Source organism: Arvicola amphibius, chromosome 5, assembly GCF_903992535.2.
Source record: "Arvicola amphibius chromosome 5, mArvAmp1.2, whole genome shotgun sequence".
Classification (NCBI taxonomy): Eukaryota; Metazoa; Chordata; class Mammalia; order Rodentia; family Cricetidae; genus Arvicola; species Arvicola amphibius.
Genome location: NC_052051.1, coordinates 1,892,952 through 1,910,266, shown reverse-complemented (window position 1 = coordinate 1,910,266; position 17,315 = coordinate 1,892,952). Strand labels below are relative to the sequence as shown.

The window sequence follows — 17,315 nt, the reverse complement described above, 5'->3', positions numbered from 1 at the left end:
ATTTGAGAGAAGTAGTTTCACAAAACAGTACTTATGTTTACTGGGCCCTCATCTGACGGTAGAGACTAACTGTAAATAGACATGCGCTCCCACAGATTAAAATTACCATGGCAAGAGCAGGGAACGAGTTAGCAGGACTCCCCGAACTTTAAGGCTGGGGCAGGGCCTGGGGCGCAGTCTGAGGACGCGGGGAGGGCTGCGGGTGGCCTAGGCCGGCGGGGACCGCCCAAGCCAGCCAGGGTTTATTTTAAGGACAGCAGCGCCGCAGGATTGGGAGGAGGGGCAGGGCTCCCCCGGGCATCCCCTGCGTGCTCTATTTCGGGGCCGCCCGCCGGAACGGAAGCGCTGCAGTGCTGAGCTGCGCCCGCTTGCCGGTTCCTGGGCCCCCGGGTCCAGCGCTGGCTCTCAGGGTCCGTCTCCTCCTAGCCCCGGGGCCGGGGCCGGCTGCCGGGGTCCGTCTACTCCAAACAGGAACCCCGGCGCCCCGAGGGCGACGCCGGCACGCGCGGCGGGAGGAGCCTGGCACTCCTCCAGGACCAGCCCCGGGTCCGCCCCCGAGTTTGCAAACAGCGGCCGCCCGCCGGCCCCGCGCACGCGCGCTCCGCCCCCCGTCCCGCCCTCTCGGTCTCACGCCCCTAAGCCGTGCGCGGGGCCCGCCGGGAACCGGCTGTGCAGAGCCCGAGAGGCCGGTCCCCGAGCCGGCCGTGTCAAGCTGCGCAGGCGCGGCCCCGCCCCCTGCCGGCGGCGCGGCCATATTTAAAGGGAGGCCGGCGCGACGAGCCAATGAGCTTGCGAGCGTGCGGGGACGGCGCGTGGCGGCGGGAGGCCCCGGATGTGGCTGCGGCGGAGCTCCTCCCCCCGCTCCCCTCAGACTCGGGCTACGCGCCGCGCTCCGCTCCCTCTCCGGCTCGCTCGCGGCCCGCAGGCCCCTAGGCGCGGCAGGAGGCGCCTCGGCGGCGGCAGCGGCGGCGCAGAGGTGCGCGGGAGTGGGCGGCCAGGCGACCGCGCGGCGGCGGAGCGGGCGGGGCTCGGCGCTGGTCCCCCGCGCCTGGCGCGCCCCGGCCGCCGCCATGAGCGGCTCGTCCGGCACCCCGTATCTGGGCAGCAAGATCAGCCTCATCTCCAAGGCGCAGATCCGCTACGAGGGCATTCTCTACACCATTGACACCGACAATTCCACCGTGGCGCTCGCCAAAGGTAGCGGCCCGCCGCCGCCGCGCGCCCAACCGCCGCCCCAACAGCTCGGCTGCCCCGCGCCTGCCCGCACAATGGTGGTGCCGGCTTCGGCGGGGGCCAGGGGAGGAGCGGACCGCGGTCCTGCAGGTGTCGGGGGGCGGGGCGGCTCCGAAGCCGCGGACTTCCCGCCTGCGAGACGTCCCTGCGGGGCGAGCCGCGCGCCGTGGCGGGGGGCCCGGGTCCTGCGCGCTCCGCTGGAACCCCGCGGCAGCCACGGCCCACCGCGTCCGGGTGCAGCCACCAGCCGAGCCAGGGCGTCCCTAGAGCTGCCGCTGCCCTGCTCCGCACTCTTCCGACCCTGTCGACTTGAGGGGTTGGTTTGTGATGAGAGAAGTCCAAGAGTCGGTGCGCGCTGGTCCCGGCAGCGTGAGGCCCCCAGAGCTTCTTTGTCTCCGTTCTCCGCGTAAAATGGGGCTCTCGTTTCCTTGATGCTCCTCGGAAGCGCGAGCGCAGCAGTCCGCCCTGGGTGTGTGTTAGACCCTCGAGGGTGCAGATGGAAGGGTCGAGGCCAATCCTGAGCCATTCTCCCGAACCCTAGCAGTACCTTCCGTTTGAAGGCTGGCTCCCGGACCCAGATGCGGCGCTGCCGGGGAGAGCTCAATGTTCGGAACTCTTGCTGCACTGCTTTTGACATGAGATCCCCAGTTGGAGAAACAGGCCCAGAGTAGGCCCCTGTCCACAGTAGGAGTTTGTTGCTTAAGTCCTGCCACCAGACTCAGATCAGCCCCGGAGTCCTGCCAGAGAGGTGTGCTAGCCTTCCTAGATCCCGTGGAGGATCCCTTGGGTTCCGAATTTCCTTGTGGACACAGAAGCTAGTGTTGGGGGCCCGAGTTCAGGAACTCCTTCTTTTGTTTCTGCAGCAGCCCAGGCCTGTTGTTGTTCCCTGCTTGCCTAGGAAAACCGCCTCAGCTGCAGCCTGTTATGAAGGTTTAGGCTTGAAGCTGCTAAGGGTTCCATCTGCAGTCAGATGTGAAGAGGGAAGTTTTGCAGAGACAATCAGTGGGTTTGTGCAGATGTGCAGGGAGCTTTGGGAGGCTTGGATTCTGTGACATTTCTCATATCCTCTTTCTGAACTACCGTCCCCTGCTTTCTTTGAGACGTGGCACCTTATAGGTGATGTCAGCTGGAAAGTGGGAGATTAAGGAGCTGTTAATTGTCAGTAAAATGCTGTGTCAGAGAGGGCGCTGTAGTGTTAGAAGCTCGATCAAATGGACTTGGCACAGGACTACAACTTAACCCTTCTTTTTTTTTTAACCCCTAAGTGAGGTCCTTTGGTACTGAAGACCGTCCCACAGATAGGCCTGCTCCCCCAAGAGAGGAAATTTATGAGTACATCATTTTCCGGGGAAGTGATATCAAAGATATTACTGTGTGTGAACCTCCAAAAGCTCAGCACACACTCCCTCAGGATCCTGCTATTGTTCAGGTAAGTGTGTGGGTGTGGTTTGTAAGAGATCTTGGTTTCCACATGGAACTTGGTGTCATCTGTTTGTCCAGCATTCAACTTGAAGAATTGTCCTCTAGTGAGCGCTGGCCTGGTTTTCAACTGAATGGTTTCTGTACCCATGCAGCATGTACTCTGCTGGGTCGTATGTTCTCTATGGCAAGGCCAGCAGGGAAAGAAAACTCTAGCTTGCTGTGTGTGATGTGCTGCTGGTCTTGCCTGGTCCTGGGGTACCTGGAACATAGCACTCAAGCCCTGAGGGGCCACAGTGTGAGTCGCATCAGATGCTTTTAGGATGATAGGGTTGGTTCGCTGTCTTGAGAGTCTTATGCTGTTATATTCCGTTGTAGGACCCTAAATTTGAAAGTCTTAAGCTAAGCCTGACTGCCTGGTAGGTTATATGCCAGGATCATCAGGGGCCGGGCATCTAAATGGTTATCTTACATAAAGTCAGGCCTTGGTTGGCTTCTGCAGTGCAGGCTGCTCAGGTTCTGGGATGAGGCTGTACGTAGAAAGGTAGCAGCAGACAACAATGGTTTCTTTGGCACTGGAAGGACCCAGCTTGGTGCATAGGTATTGAGGGTGAGTGTGGGAATAGGCCAGCCTTCAGATGAACAGGCATGATCCTGAATTCTGTGTGGGGAGACAAAGGAGGGGAGGGGACAAACACATCTGGAGATGTGTGAATAGTTCATGGCCTCACATCTCTTCACGGGAACTTTTTCCAACTAAAAAGGCCAGATGGCTGTTGGCAGAGGGGAGTTGTGAGAGGGTTTTAATTTTGTGAAGTTCATGTACTTTTGGCAACACTGGAAACTGCCCAGAACTGCCTACCACATCAGGAGTGCAGGCAGACAGGCTTGGCAAGTGCTGTATGTGGAGACTTGCTTGAGAGGTAATGGGATGTTGCAGTGCTCTTACCTGTGTGTCTCATTGTTCAGTCCTCCCTGGGCTCTGCCTCCGCCTCGCCCTTCCAGCCGCATGTGCCTTACAGCCCCTTCAGAGGGATGCCGCCGTATGGCCAGCTGGCAGCCAGCTCCCTGCTCAGCCAGCAGTATGCCGCCTCCTTAGGTCTAGGTGAGTGACCGTTCTATGTGCTCAACTACCTTTGCCTGTGATCACCATATAGTGATAGAGTCTTATACCCTGAGAGTGGAACAGTTAATTCTTCGTGCCATACAGCTCCTGGACTGTTCATCGAACCACTCCTGATAAATTACCCGCTGGAGCTTCAGCTCGTTAGTGTTCAGTAACTGTTTTCTGAGACTAAGAGGCAGCAGTGTTAGTTCAAAATGCACTTGAAATCAGAAGTTCTGGTGCAGCTGTAGTCTCTTACAGATGGGATCTATCTAAGACTGTTAGTGCCCTATATCTTATTATAGCCTATATTAATCTGTTGCAGGAGCCCAGCTCAAACATGGTTTCTACTGAGGTTTACTAGCCTTAGAATAAGAGTATCTCTGTGTTGGGAGTAAGGTCAGCCCTGTCTTTGTCCTGGGCCATGATGCTGTGTTCAGAGCACAGAGAATTGGGCACTTTTCTCAGTGCTGGGGAGGCAGAGACAGATGGACCCCTGAGGTTGGCTAACTTGCAAGTTAAGCCTAATGAATGGGCAACTGAGAGACCCTGCCTTAAAAACAAAGTGGATGACACCCAAGGAAGCAACCCCAAGGTTGACCAGTGGCCTTGACATGAATGTGCATATGTACACATGCGTGCTTCCTCCACTCCTAAGAACATAGTTGGCATCTTGTCCTTCCGTCCTTGCTCAAGACTCCAGCAGCTGAGGCAGGGATGTTAGTTAGACTCCAGGCCAATGCTGTGCCCACTGATCGCTGCTCTGACGTGACAGGCGACGTCGCAGCCTCGCTCTAAAACGCATCATTTAAGAGGCCGCTTGGCTCTTTCCAGGCTTGCTAGGCATAAGACAAGTATGTCCTGACTTATTTGTGTGCTTTCTCTTGCTCTTCTCTCTCTCTCTTCTGTAGAGAAGTTGGTAAGCCCTCCAGCCTCAGCCGCTGCTTCCAGCCCTAGTTCCTCTCCATCTCCACAGCCTGTTTCAGAGCTTGACATGTCCTCAGAGCCACCTCAGCTCACTTCCAAGGGTAACAGCAGTTTGGAGAACTAACTGCATGCTTTCTCATAGACTGTGAGAGCCAGGGGGTGAACAGACCTTCCACTAGGCCCAGGGATCAGGACACTGCTTCTGCTTGGTCTAGCGTGTGGCCTGATTTATTAATGCCAGTTTTAAAGGGTTAGAAAGATCCAACAGAGAACTTAATTTATTCTGCCTGGGTTTATGATTTGGCCTGTCCATGGCCATTACATGGGAAGACATAAAACTGTTTCTTGGGTTTTCTGAGTCCTAAACATGTTCTGGATTTCTGCTGTGGAACTTTCCCAAACAACTCAGATAAAACATGTGTGGTTCTGTCTTAAGGGCATTTGAGGTGGGAGCTTGCATGGCAGCCCCCAGGTGTTTGACTGCATGAACAATGCCATCTTGAGAGCCAGCTGGCTAGTGTTACTATCCACCCACCTATCTCTGCTGATACAGCATTTACAGGGTTTCTTGACCTTCCTCATGTTCTTGTGCTGATGTTTCTGCATGTCTGTTTTACATGTGGCATCGTGCTTGTAGCAGCTCAAACCTTCATCATTACCCAGCTCAGTCCAGGAGGCCTCCCGGGTTGGGGCACAGAGTACAATCAGTCTGTTTTTGTGGGTTGTTATGTCCTGTAGGGCCTCTTTGTACCTAAACGGGGAATGCATGACCCTTTCTAATTAAAAGCTGTTACTGAGGATGCTTTCATTGTCCTTAGGATTGCTCACGGAAATCCACCGTAGGGTAAAATTGCTTTTACAAAGCACACAAGGGGCAGGATAGATTGCTCAATAGTTAACCTGGATTTGATTCCCAGGGTCCACATGGTGGTTCACAACCGTCTATAATTCCAGTCCTAGGGGATCTGACCTCCTCTTCTGGACTCTTAAGGAGACCAGGCATGCATGTGGTGCAGACTTACATGCAGACAAACACTCATATATGTACAAATAAATATTAGAAAACTGTACCCAGAAGCCACTTTGGTGTAACTGTTTGCTGTTTGTCTTTTGGGGTCTTGCTGAGTGAGATGATAGGCCTGAAAAAGTAGTCCGTCTTAGTTTCTGTCAGAGAGAGGACCTAAGGAATGCTTGCCGGCCGGGAGAGCGTCCCTGACCGTGTGACGGAGTCTGCACAGCAGTGTTTTGTTTGTTTTGCCATGACCAGGACTTGAGTTTCACATCTCACTCCAGTCCCACGCGGTCCCTAGGGCTAATGTTCCCCATGGCTGATGGGATGTGGGACAGGTCAAAGGGGGCAGCAGACTGTACTGGTGGCTCCTGTGTTTTGCCAGTTTCAGAGGATTCATACCGGGACCACCACTGAAGCTCGGTTTTGAGGGTGCGTTTTGTGTGTAGGTATAGTCCCTTTCACTGGGCACCAGTAGCCCGTCCTTGCTTATGAAGAGCGTTTTAATCTCTGAGAAGCTGTAGGTTGTTAACCTTCATTGCAGTACGTCCTGGTCACCTCATCTTGTTTCTCATAAAGCTATTCTAGAATTTCAGAGTCTGGTTACTGTACTTTTCTAGAAAATCCGAGGCTAAGTGGGTTCTCCTGCATAGAGCAGAGTAACATTTCTTGAATTCTGACTTCATTTCAGGACTGTTAACACCTTCAGGCTTGGTCAAAACTTGTCTAGAAAACCCATTGGTAAACTTGAGGAAGTACCCGTTGGCGTTGGTAGCACAGTGACTTTCCTCATTGTAGTTCAAAGATTGGCGTTCCTAGAGAACAGGCCTTGGTGCCTCCCTGTGACTTAATTTCCTTTGTCATCTGGACCAGCTTCAAAGGGAGTGGGCCATTCTGGGAGAGTAAATCCTGAGTTCAGACTTTCTCTAGACAGTGTGTCACCCCTGCCCTAACCCCACCCCAAGGTACCATCCAGGAGAAATAAATGGCTGGAGGTAGTAACTTTCTTTTAGTTATTTCTAAACCTGCCTTCCCTCTTCAACTCAGGAGCTGGTTTTCCATCTACCCCAGTCGGCAAGAGCCCCATGGTGGAACAGGCTGTCCAGACTAGTTCTGCTGATAACTTGAATGCTAAGAAACTCTTACCCACCAAGGTCACCTCGGGGACACAACTCAGTGGTCGCCAGGCTCAGCCAAGCAGCAAGACTGCCATCGGTACTTGAACTTGATATCCCCCTACAGTTTGCTATATATTCCCAATGTAGTACTCACTGGGCTATGTGGGCAGGCAGCCTCAGTCCCATAGGGCTGCATGTGGTGGTGGTACTCTGCTTTGGTGGCTGGGTTCTGGCTTCGGCAGGAGCTTTGCCTCACTTTTCCCTTTGCACCTTAGATGTAGTCCAGCCAGCACCTGTGCACACTCAAGGGCAGGTGAATGATGAGAACAGAAGACCTCCACGGAGGCGGTCAGGTAACTCCATGGCCACGAGCAGCAGGGCCATTTTGCTTGCCTGTGCTGGGGTCTTGGGGCTAAGGTGGTGCCTTAGTGAGCTGTGCCCCCTTTGTCTTCAGTGTGTCTGTGAGCTACTTTTCAATTCAAACTGGAAATAAGTTGGTGACTTCAGCCACACTGGTTTTGTTTGTTTGTTTGTTTGTTTGTTTCTCCACATAGGCAATAGGCGAACAAGAAATCGTTCCAGAGGGCAAAACCGTCCAACTAATGTTAAGGAAAACACAATCAAGTTTGAAGGTGACTTTGATTTTGAGAGTGCAAATGCCCAGTTCAACCGAGAAGAGCTCGATAAAGAATTTAAGAAGAAGCTGAATTTTAAAGGTCTGATTCACTTGAAAGTTATCCCCCAAGAGATTCCCTAGAGCATGTTAAGACATGATGGCTGGCATTGCTCTGGAAGGACGTGGGGTCCTGACCAATGTGAAAATTGGAATGAGATGAGGAAGGGTTGGGTGGGGATCATGAAGCTTGTGGCGTGCAGTGAGAAGAAAGGGTCTCTGGCACGAAATGTTTAGTTCATCCTGGGCCATTGGAAGCCATTGGGTAGTGTTTGTCTCTGGACCTTTGTGCCCTGCTTTTCTTTGTAGATGACAAAGCTGAGAAGGGGGAAGAGAAGGACCCTACTGTGATGACCCAGAGTGAAGAGGCTCCTGCTGAGGAAGATCTTCTGGGGCCCAACTGTTACTATGACAAATCCAAGTCCTTCTTTGACAACATTTCTTCTGAACTCAAAACAAGGTCAGGGCCTGAGTGCACTGTGGGAAGGATGGCTGGTTTGTAAGTCCAGGAAGCACGCGACTAAAATGCACTAACATTAAGTCGGAGGTTTGAGCTTATATTCTGGGTGGGTGTTTTGGGATCTTATATTTCTGCATAAGTACGAGAGTCCCAGCTGGGTCTGCCTCTGCCAGCTAGGGTGTAGTACCAAAAGCCTCTGGCTGTCCCCTAGTCTGATTTTGGACTTGCTGAGGTCAAGTCCTTGCACTCCGTTTGCCTCCAAGAGTTCTGTTTGTGTTGTTTTTTCTTGTTCATCTGCCTGCTGGCATAGATACACGTAAGCAATTGGCTGAGCATCCTGTCCTCCCAAGTCTTGGAAGTCAGTGATTGTGATATATGTGTCAGCACTGTGGATGAACACCCCCAGACTGTACAGTAGTCTTCAGAGCAGGCATGGTGTGCAAACACAGACCCAGGAGTCCTGTTGGTTGAGTATTAGGCACTGCCAGCCAATGAAGAACAGGAAATGAGTTGGGTAGTCTTAGCCATACACACTATCAGGGGAGCAATTGAAGCAAGAAACATACAAGCTAAGAGAAGGACTCAGGCCCAGCTGTATCATAGGAGGGGTGTGGCCAGGACTCTGCAACAGCTGTAGGAGTGAGGAACGGGGACTTCCAGGTGAAGCCCAGGATCTGCACTTGGCTGTGCATCAGAATGGGCAGGTTGATGGTGCTGGCTATATTCTAAGCAATGAACTGCACTGCCTCCTGGTGACAGTGGCTGAAGATGAGCTGATGTGGAAGCTCACCTGGAGGGCTCTTAGGGCTTCGCTGTCGTCCACATGTGTCCATTGTTTACTCTTGTGATAGAGGTGCGTCTTGAGCCACAGTAGGCCTGGTGTGCAGTATAAGGGTGTGTGCTCCAGGGTAGTGTGCTTCCGCCTCTGGCAACCACAGCAGTAGCTCATCCTTCCTTCTCACTGCTATTTGAAGGACAAAGCCTATTTCAGAAACATCAGTTGATGCCCACTACAGTCTGATTTTTGGTTTTTCAAGACAGGGTTTCCCTTTTCAAGCAAGGTTTTCTTGCTGCCCCTGGAGCTTGCTCTGTAGACCAGGCTGGCCTCAAATACAGAGATCCACCTCCCTCTGCCTCCCAAATGCTGGGAATAAAGTTGTGCATCACCACCACCACCCAGCTTACAGTCAGATCTTAACACGCCTTATCTTTTGGTTTAGTTCTAGGCGAACAACATGGGCTGAAGAGAGGAAGCTGAACACCGAGACCTTTGGGGTATCTGGGAGGTTCCTTCGGGGCCGCAGTTCACGTGGTGGATTCCGAGGAGGCAGAGGCAATGGGACAACACGGCGCAACCCCACTTCCCACCGAGCTGGGACTGGCCGGGTGTGAGGGTGCAGTACAAGTAAGTGGGGAACCTTCTGGATCCCTGGGAAGGAGGTGGTGGGGTGAGATTCCCTAGACCGTGTTTAGAGCTGCGCACGCAGACTTAAGTCTGGCTGTGCGGTGCTGGGTGGGACGGGAGGGCCAGGGTTTCCTTCCTCTCTCTCATGGTCCCCATGGTGGTGAGGGAATAGACAGCCATGTGACAGGTACCTTTGGACACACGGACTTCTTGTCCTTTTACAGGGTCCTGATGAGGACAGAAAATGAACGCTACAGTCACCAGGAGAAGTGATCTTGTTTACCAAGTCTGGATGCTACTTAGCTACTTAGCTTTGGACTCAACCTAAACTTGGATGTGGTCTGATTAGAACCACTTGTTTTGGGGGAAGTATTTTGTGGGTGACCTTGTGAAGGTATCTTAACCTACATTTTCTTCTTGGTTGCACACAGACTAATTGTAAGGTTTTGGTATTTTGCAAAAAGGTTTCTATAGGCAAAGGCTCAATCCTCACTTTGTAATTTTTTTTTTTTTAATGACAGCTTTGACTCTTAAAACAGAACCAAATTTTATTTGGCACATGTGGTGTCCAAATGTCTCTGCAACCCATCTGGCCCCTGGTGCTGCTGGCCTGGTACCCCAACTGCTAAAAGTGGGAAGTCTCAGGAGCCAGGCAGGGCCAGCACAGGGTGAACCAGTCATATGGAGTGGGAGGGCCAAGGGCAGTGAAGGGGGGTGGTGGGGTTTCATGGATCATGTTGTGTAATGAACCAGTGATGTTCAGTGTTGGAGGCTGACAGAGGGATGAGTGAAGAAGTTCATGTAGAGCCTGACTTCCACAGCTACTGAGGCTTAGTGTCGAGATCCAAGACAAGGCAATGTGGTGTGCCCGGCTTCCTGCCCTTGTCTGCCTCTGGCCCAGGTCAGCCATTGTTAGAAGACTCTGGCTGCACCTAAGTATTCTCATCCACTTTGAAATGAGCCAGTCTTTTTTTTTTTTTTTTTTTTTTTTTTTTTTTTTTTTTTTTTTAAGGTCACTGGCCTTATTTCCTCAATTGTAAATAGTTCTTGTGTGTTTATTTTAAAGGAGGTGGTGGAGGGAGGGTGGGAACATAAACTTGTTGCATGAGTAAATGGGTCAGATTTTCTGTATAAGCATGCATCCTCTGACAGGGCATTTTGTTGAAAATAAGCACCTTGATAACCAAAACCCCTTCAAAATAGCTACAAAGCTTTAGTTCTGTATTGATGAAGTCACATTGCAAAAGCTTGGGTTTATTTTTGTAGGACTTCATAGCTGAGACTAGAACATAGCACTGGGGCTACTGTTGGGGTAATGCAAACTCTAAATAAACATTCAAGCCTTCAAATGCTGCCTCCATTGCCTTTGTCATGTCCAGGCCTACCCAGAAGCAAGAACTAGTCGGGCCTAGAGCACACCTAGGCTACTTAGGGGTTGGAGGTATATGCCAGAAAAGTGACCCAATGACCACAGATGAAGGCAGGCTGGTTCTCACTGGGCACCCCAGTCTAATATGGATGGAGACTGGTGTAGGTATAAACCACCTTGCTTTGCTGTAGCTGTTCAAGTATCCAGGGCAGACAATTTGGTCAGTGCCTTGGGACTGTTGATGACATATTCTGTCCTTATTCTGTCCTTGACTGATAAAGTACAAGCAGCTACACACCTTTAAACTAGTTAAGCTGATTTTTCTCTGCAAAGACACAAGTCGCAGCTTATAGATGTTACAATAGGCATAAATTAGACCAAAGAATTTCTGTTCTAACATAACTGGTTAAGTGTGTGTTGGGGGGGAGTAGCTGTAAGCCAAAGCCGTTGGTAGAATAAACTGGTTAAGAAGCCAAGAGGAAGTACATTCCTGGCCAAAATAAAAAAAAAAAAAGTGACAGTCTTGATTTTAATGTAGAAAACTTGACTAACAGCAAACTACAACCCGAGTATGAGCACTAAGTTGTTGGGGTGGCATGGGAGGTCTTACTATGAAGCTCTTTTTGTCTTTTGGTTTTTTGAGACTGGGTTTCTGTCACCTGGCTGTCCTGGTCTTGAACTCAGATTCGCCTGCCTCTGCCTCCCCTGGGATTGTGCCACTACCCACCTGGCTAAGGTTCATTCGTGTATGTATGCATGACTGAGTATATATACCACATTCATGAGCTGGCATTACAGACAGCTGTCAGTCATCTGATATAAGTGCTGGAAACCAAACCCAGGTCCTTTGAAAGAACACAAGTGTTTTTGTACTGAGCCATCTTTAAAAAAAATGGCACCAAACCTCAGCACTAAGGAAGGGACCTGGGCCTTGCTACATCACCAGTCATGGCTCCAGAGTTATTTGGGAGAAAGCCTTGGGAACCCTGGGTCTGTTGGACCCTTAGGCAGAGACTCTGAGAGTACGAGGCCAGCACTCACGCAAAGATCCCATCTCAACTACAGTTGCACCCAAATGATGTGCTCACATCACAAGACAGAGTTAAAAAATGTAGATGTTTATTGGGCTCCGGGGACAAGCAGACAGAAGGCCCACAACACCAAGGCTGAAAGCCGCTCCAAATAACACTTCATGACGATGCTTTCTTTTGTTTCTTCTTTTCATTTTCTTCTTTTTCTTTTTCTATCTCGGCAACATATTTCTCAATTTCTTCAGGATTTAGAATCTACCCCACAAGAAGCGCATTCATAATTAATCTATATAAGGTGCAAGCATACTACCACCTGGTTGTGCAACTACTTCTACAGGCCTGCACTGTGCTGCTTGGAATAAAGCAAGTAACCTAGACAGTAGCAGAGCGGGTGTTGGCAGTCTACGCCAGAACACAGCTTATCTCCACAACAGAAGGGCATTAGGAATGTTCTTAGTCACGAGGAGGGAGGTAGTGCCACAGTACAACCAATGGCCTATGAAGACAGTAACCTCTTTAGAAGCAACATCACAGGGCCAGGGGAGATGAAAATGCCATCAATAGTCAGTGTATTTGTACACATCTGGAACCTCGGACTGGGCATGTAAGGTAGAAGCGTTCCCCTCTATCTGAACCCTTCCACCAAAAATTAGACTTACCTTGAGAGGTTGATCCCGCCTCATGACAGCAAGTTCAATGTTTTTGCCACCTGACTGAACCACCTTGAAGAAAGCAAAGCATCAATTAGGTGTGTCTAACCTCACATGGACCTAAATTTTGGTTCATGACCAGACCAGCCAGATGGTAGAGTGAACATCTATGGCTTTTGTCCCAAATGCAGGTATGTGTCTGTCTGGTCAGGCCTGCTGAGGATACTTACGTAACCCTCCAGTCTGTACAGCAACTCCTCATATGGGAACCCAATACCTGTGTTGTAGCTACTGTAGCTTCACCTGCTTGCCTCCTACCTCCCGACTTAACACACAGCCTCTCATGTTGTGCCCTAAGGCAAGCCCTGACAGTCCCAGTCACAGCAGGCCCATCTGCCTGGGGTGTCCCACGTGCACTCACTTCCAGCAGTGCCTTGATGACTAGTTTGATGGTCAGATCGTCTGTCTCGATGGCATCATCTGTGTAGTTCTTCTCCAAGAATTCACGCACTGACTTGGCGCCCCGGCCTATGGCATTGGCCTAAAACACATGGGTCTTAATAGAGCCAGTCTATGTGGCTGGCCAGTGGCTGCCTTCTTCCACGGCCTGCAGATGGCTCTCCAGCAGTGGGAGGCGGTGGCACTGACCCTGATCCTACCTTTAAGGCTATTAACACTGGTTGATCCTTTGCCAAGAATGGAAGTTCTTTTGTTGTCAAGAGACACTTGGGGAGATTTCAATTTAGGCCCTCTTTGATGCAATGCCAAACAGCAATGCAGAATGTTTTGCTTTCATATAAGCACATATTAGGCAGTGCACATGGAACATGCTAAGAGGCAACGCACACGGAACATGCTAAGAGATTGCTGTCTGTCTGCTGAAGCCGCTTTAGTCCCTCCCTATGCCCAAAGCCCCACTGTTTGAACACAGACTTACCTTCCAGGCATGATACGTGCCCGAGGGGTCAGTCTGATAGAGTCTGGGAGTGCCATCAAAGTCAAAACCCACAATGAGGGCAGAGATGCCAAACGGCCTGCGCCCGTTGCTCTGAGTGTAGCGCTGAAGGGAAAAGCGACAACCACAGCTGCTTAGCGACAACCAAACCCATCCCAAGCGACCTGCATCTTTTTTTAAGATTTGTATCTATTCGCCTGCATGTGTGTGCGCCACATGATGTCTGGTATCCTGAATCACACATCTTAACTGAGACTACTGGAAGTCACCTCAACACAGGCAGACATGTTCCAGCTAGAAGGTGGCTCTATAGAGATACTAGCACATCTTACCACAGAGCAGGGCTGCCTTTCAGCCCTCTCTCAACTGCTTGACAAATGGTAGCTTAAAGTAGCAAGACAAATGCTTATATTCCCCTCTAGAGACCAGAGTCAGGATGGCTCCAGGTCAGAAGAATCAGCCGAATGGTGCTGTAGGGGCCAGATGAGTCACACGGCACCCCGACAGCAGTGCCCGAGGAAGTGCCTACCTGCTTCAGACTGGCAATGTAGCGGGTGATGTACTCCACAGTGACCGGGTCCTCCACAGTCAGCCGGTGGCTCTGGCACTCTACCCGGGCTCTGTTGATGACTATCCTTGCATCAGCAGTGAGGCCTGAAACGAGCGAGCAGAGGCTCTGTCAGGGCAGCTCGTCACTACGCATGAGTACAAGGGTGGCACACCGGACCCTGCAGGCTTTCCAAGAAGCAAGTATACAAACAACTTGGAATCGAGTTACCCTGCACCTTGTTTTGTTTCAGGGAACGAGACTTCCCAAGCTGGCTCTGCTGAAAGTGGTAACCGCCATCCCTGGGGTGCTAGTGGCAAGGAGGGTGCACCATCACCCAGCAAATCCATTTCTTTTCAAGGGTCGCGGTTAACCAGTCTCCATGTGTCGCAACTGCCTAGCCCCACCAACTGGTCACCAGGCCCCCCCTACCACCCCTGTGCAACCTGTACCTGCAAAGGCCATGCAGACATTGTCATCCAAAGCGCATATCTTCCGGACTGTTCTTTCATCTTGCAGCTTGGCCACTGATTTTTTTTCCACACCAAGAACAACAATGTCCCTTCCTCGTACACCAACCTTAAATGAGAACGCTGGTCACTTTTAAGAATTACATAATAAGCAAGACAGCTGTTAATCTTTGGCACCCAGAGTGGGGTAGGGTCAGCCAGGCACACAGGTTGGGGTAACAGTCCCACGACGGGAAGGTACGCCACCTATATATCCGGCCTATCGTTCGACACACTGTACCACACCAAGAACTGGATCCACTTCTGTGGACTAGGACAATATCAGGACCTGAGTGTCCAATCTCATGCCTCTAAAACACAAAAGCGCTGCAATGATATTGTAGCTAAGCAGTGCTACACAGGACCCCAAGGCCCGAGAGAACGCTGCAGCAGATGCTGGAAGCCAGAGCTGCACAAAGCCCCAGGCCACAATCATGGATCCTCACATGGCACATCCTGCTGGTAGGATCTAGTGGTCTCCCCAGCTGCTCCAAAGTATGTTTAAGACAGAATCAGTCTCTCACTGAACCTGGCAGACTCTGCTACACTTGCTGACCAGCAAACCTAGCGTATCCTCCAGTCTTTGTCTCCTAGGAAATGGGATGCCAGGGATGTCATTGTGTGAAGCTAACTTAAAAAACAAAACAAAACAAACACATGGGTGTTGCAGAATATCTGTTTACACTGTAAAGATGTGTCTCTGCCTAAGGTACCTTCTGATTGATTGGTTTAATGAAGAGCTAAATGGCCAACAGCTAGGCAGGAGAAAATAGGCGGGACTTCTGGGCAGAGAGAGCGAGAGAGCGAGAGAGAGGGAGAAAACTGGGAGAAGGAATCTAGGCACATGTGATTTTTGTACAGTACTAGGAAATACTAGTCATATGGCAGAATATAGATTTTTTTAAAAAATGGGTTGTTCTAAGTTCTAGCTGGGAACATGCCTAAGCTAAGGCCAAGCTTTCATAATTAAGTCTCCATGTCATTATTGTGGGCTAGGGGTCCTGATGGGAAATTTGTGGGGCACCAAATGCTGTTTCTCTGTTGGCTTAGCGACCGCACGGGAATCTGATATCTTAATTACTGTCTGTGCCCCCACTGCCTGCATTATGTACCTGGTCAGCCCCTCCAGACTGGGCTTCGGCGGGGCTGCCATGTGTAGGTTTAAATTAATTATCTATCGTTCTATTTATCAGTCAGACCCGAGAACCAAAGACTGGGGTGAAAACTTGCCAGCTCAGAGAGGCTGAGTAGCCACTAGCTGACCTTTTGCTTTTGACTGAAGACACCTCAAGAGCCCAGAACCAAAAAGCAGCTCAAACTCTAGCCCCGCCCTTTCCTTCCTGTAGGTCTATCAAAACTGCTGACTTCTCTATGGCTAATTCCCTGCTGCTAGTCAGGGGCTCCGCCCCCAAATTCAAGGTAAACTTTGACAATTTGGAGAGTCACAGTGTGATCAAATTACCCCACAACAGGTGGGGGAGGGCCAAAACCAGGTCTTCTGGCAGGTAAAGCTGGCGCTTTAGCAGCTTGGCCATCACACCAGCCCCACTGGCTGTTGTTTTCCCCACTGGGTCTGGAGAGACGGCTCAGCGGTTAAAAGCACTGGGTGCTCTCCCAGAGGACACGGGTTCAATTCCCAGCACCCACATGGCAGCTCACAAATATCTGCAACTCCAGTTGCAGAGGATCTGACACCCTCACACAGAAATACACGCAGGCGAAACGCCAATGCACATAAAGTAAAAATAAGTTATTTTTTTTTTCAAAAAAAGAAGAATGGATACATACACAGAGGAAGAGACGGTGTAAGAGCGTTTCTCACTTATAGGCCCAGGCTGGTCTTGAACTTGTGAGATTTTTGAGCCTCAACTCTAAATGCCAGGATTACAGGCCTACCCCTCCAAACCTGCTCACACTAGAGTTTTTCTGGATGGGTTAGGTCACCGAAAGATTTGAGGCTTAAGTTTCAAAGTTTAAATACTTGAAAAATACAGGCGCTGCAAGACTCAGAACCACGTGTGTTTCCCCAAAGACCCGGTGACTCGGGTAAAACAAAACACAAAACCGCCTCACGGTTGATGCCTGCATGTGTCGGGGGGCAAACGGTGCTAAGGAACAAAAACTGGGGCACGGGGAGAAAGGTCCACCGGAACCAGAACACAGCGTCGGTGGAGCAGACAAACCCGGAAGCAGCCTGTCACCGTCGCAGGGACGACCAGCCGCCCTTTGTTCACAACGCCCATCTGGGCCTAACTTGGGAGATCCCAAGTCCCTGCGGGTGCCGACTCACGGCCAGCCTCCCACGCCCGCGCGCACCTGCGGCCTCCGCGGCCCGCGCCGCGCCGCGCCGCGCCAATAGCACCAAGATGGCCTCGGCCCAGTGGCGGAGATGCGCTCGCTGAGACGCCCTGCAGCGGGGAAGCCTGGCAGCTGCAGCCCCCGGCTCTCCAGGGAGCGCGGCGCAGGCCCCGCGGCCCGGCTCCCTTCCTAGGTGGCCACCATTCAGCTCCCGTCACCTCCCGGGCCACCCGCCGCAAGCAGAACGCCCGGCCCCCGCGCCCAGGTCTGCGTGCCCTGCTTCCCCGTGCGCCCTGCCGCGCGCAGGCCTCGCCCGGGCCGGCTCACCGCGGTGGAGCCCTTCTTGACCGCCTCCTGCGCGTACTCCACTTGGAAGAGGTGGCCGTCGGGCGAGAAGACGGTGATGGCGCGGTCGTAGCTCATCCCGGCGGAAGCGCGAGCTCGGACCGCCGCTGCTCAAAAGCGCACACTCACCGCCTGCGCCCCGCCCGCCCGGGCCACGCTGCCGGCGTCCGCGGCGTCCGGCGTCAGGGGGACGTGCGGCGCGACGGGGCGGGGCGGGGCGGGGCGGGCGGAACCACCAAAGCCCAGCACAGGGGGCGGCGCG

General features: G+C 51.9%; 2 protein-coding genes across 5 annotated transcripts; one reads left to right on the top strand and one right to left on the bottom strand.

The window, feature by feature from the left end:
• The first annotated feature begins 1,016 nt into the window (after nucleotides 1-1,016).
• On the top strand, nucleotides 1,017-10,336 carry Lsm14b (LSM family member 14B). Of its 3 annotated transcripts, XM_038329775.1 has the most exons (10): nucleotides 1,018-1,197; nucleotides 2,499-2,662; nucleotides 3,622-3,757; nucleotides 4,669-4,785; nucleotides 6,741-6,908; nucleotides 7,087-7,164; nucleotides 7,366-7,527; nucleotides 7,794-7,944; nucleotides 9,165-9,349; nucleotides 9,574-10,336. In XM_038329775.1, exons 1-9 carry the CDS (start codon nucleotides 1,071-1,073, stop codon nucleotides 9,334-9,336), a joined length of 1,275 nt encoding a protein of 424 aa, XP_038185703.1. In that variant the 5' UTR covers nucleotides 1,018-1,070; the 3' UTR covers nucleotides 9,337-9,349; nucleotides 9,574-10,336. The 3 variants fall into 3 exon arrangements, with proteins under 3 accessions (XP_038185704.1, XP_038185703.1, XP_038185706.1); XM_038329776.1 differs by lacking the exon at nucleotides 7,087-7,164 and having other exon boundaries at nucleotides 1,017-1,197; XM_038329778.1 differs by lacking the exon at nucleotides 4,669-4,785 and having other exon boundaries at nucleotides 1,021-1,197.
• On the bottom strand, nucleotides 7,323-17,219 carry Psma7 (proteasome 20S subunit alpha 7). Of its 2 annotated transcripts, none has more exons than XM_038329780.2 (7): nucleotides 17,036-17,218; nucleotides 14,354-14,480; nucleotides 13,884-14,008; nucleotides 13,337-13,459; nucleotides 12,821-12,940; nucleotides 12,409-12,471; nucleotides 7,323-8,908 (listed from the first exon to the last, which is right to left on the bottom strand). In XM_038329780.2, the coding sequence occupies exons 1-7, from the start codon at nucleotides 17,129-17,131 to the stop codon at nucleotides 8,903-8,905; spliced, it is 660 nt and encodes a 219-aa protein (XP_038185708.1). In that variant the 5' UTR covers nucleotides 17,132-17,218; the 3' UTR covers nucleotides 7,323-8,902. The 2 variants fall into 2 exon arrangements, with proteins under 2 accessions (XP_038185708.1, XP_038185707.1); XM_038329779.2 differs by lacking the exon at nucleotides 7,323-8,908 and adding an exon at nucleotides 11,821-12,004 and having other exon boundaries at nucleotides 17,036-17,219.
• Between the last annotated feature and the right edge of the window lie 96 nt (nucleotides 17,220-17,315).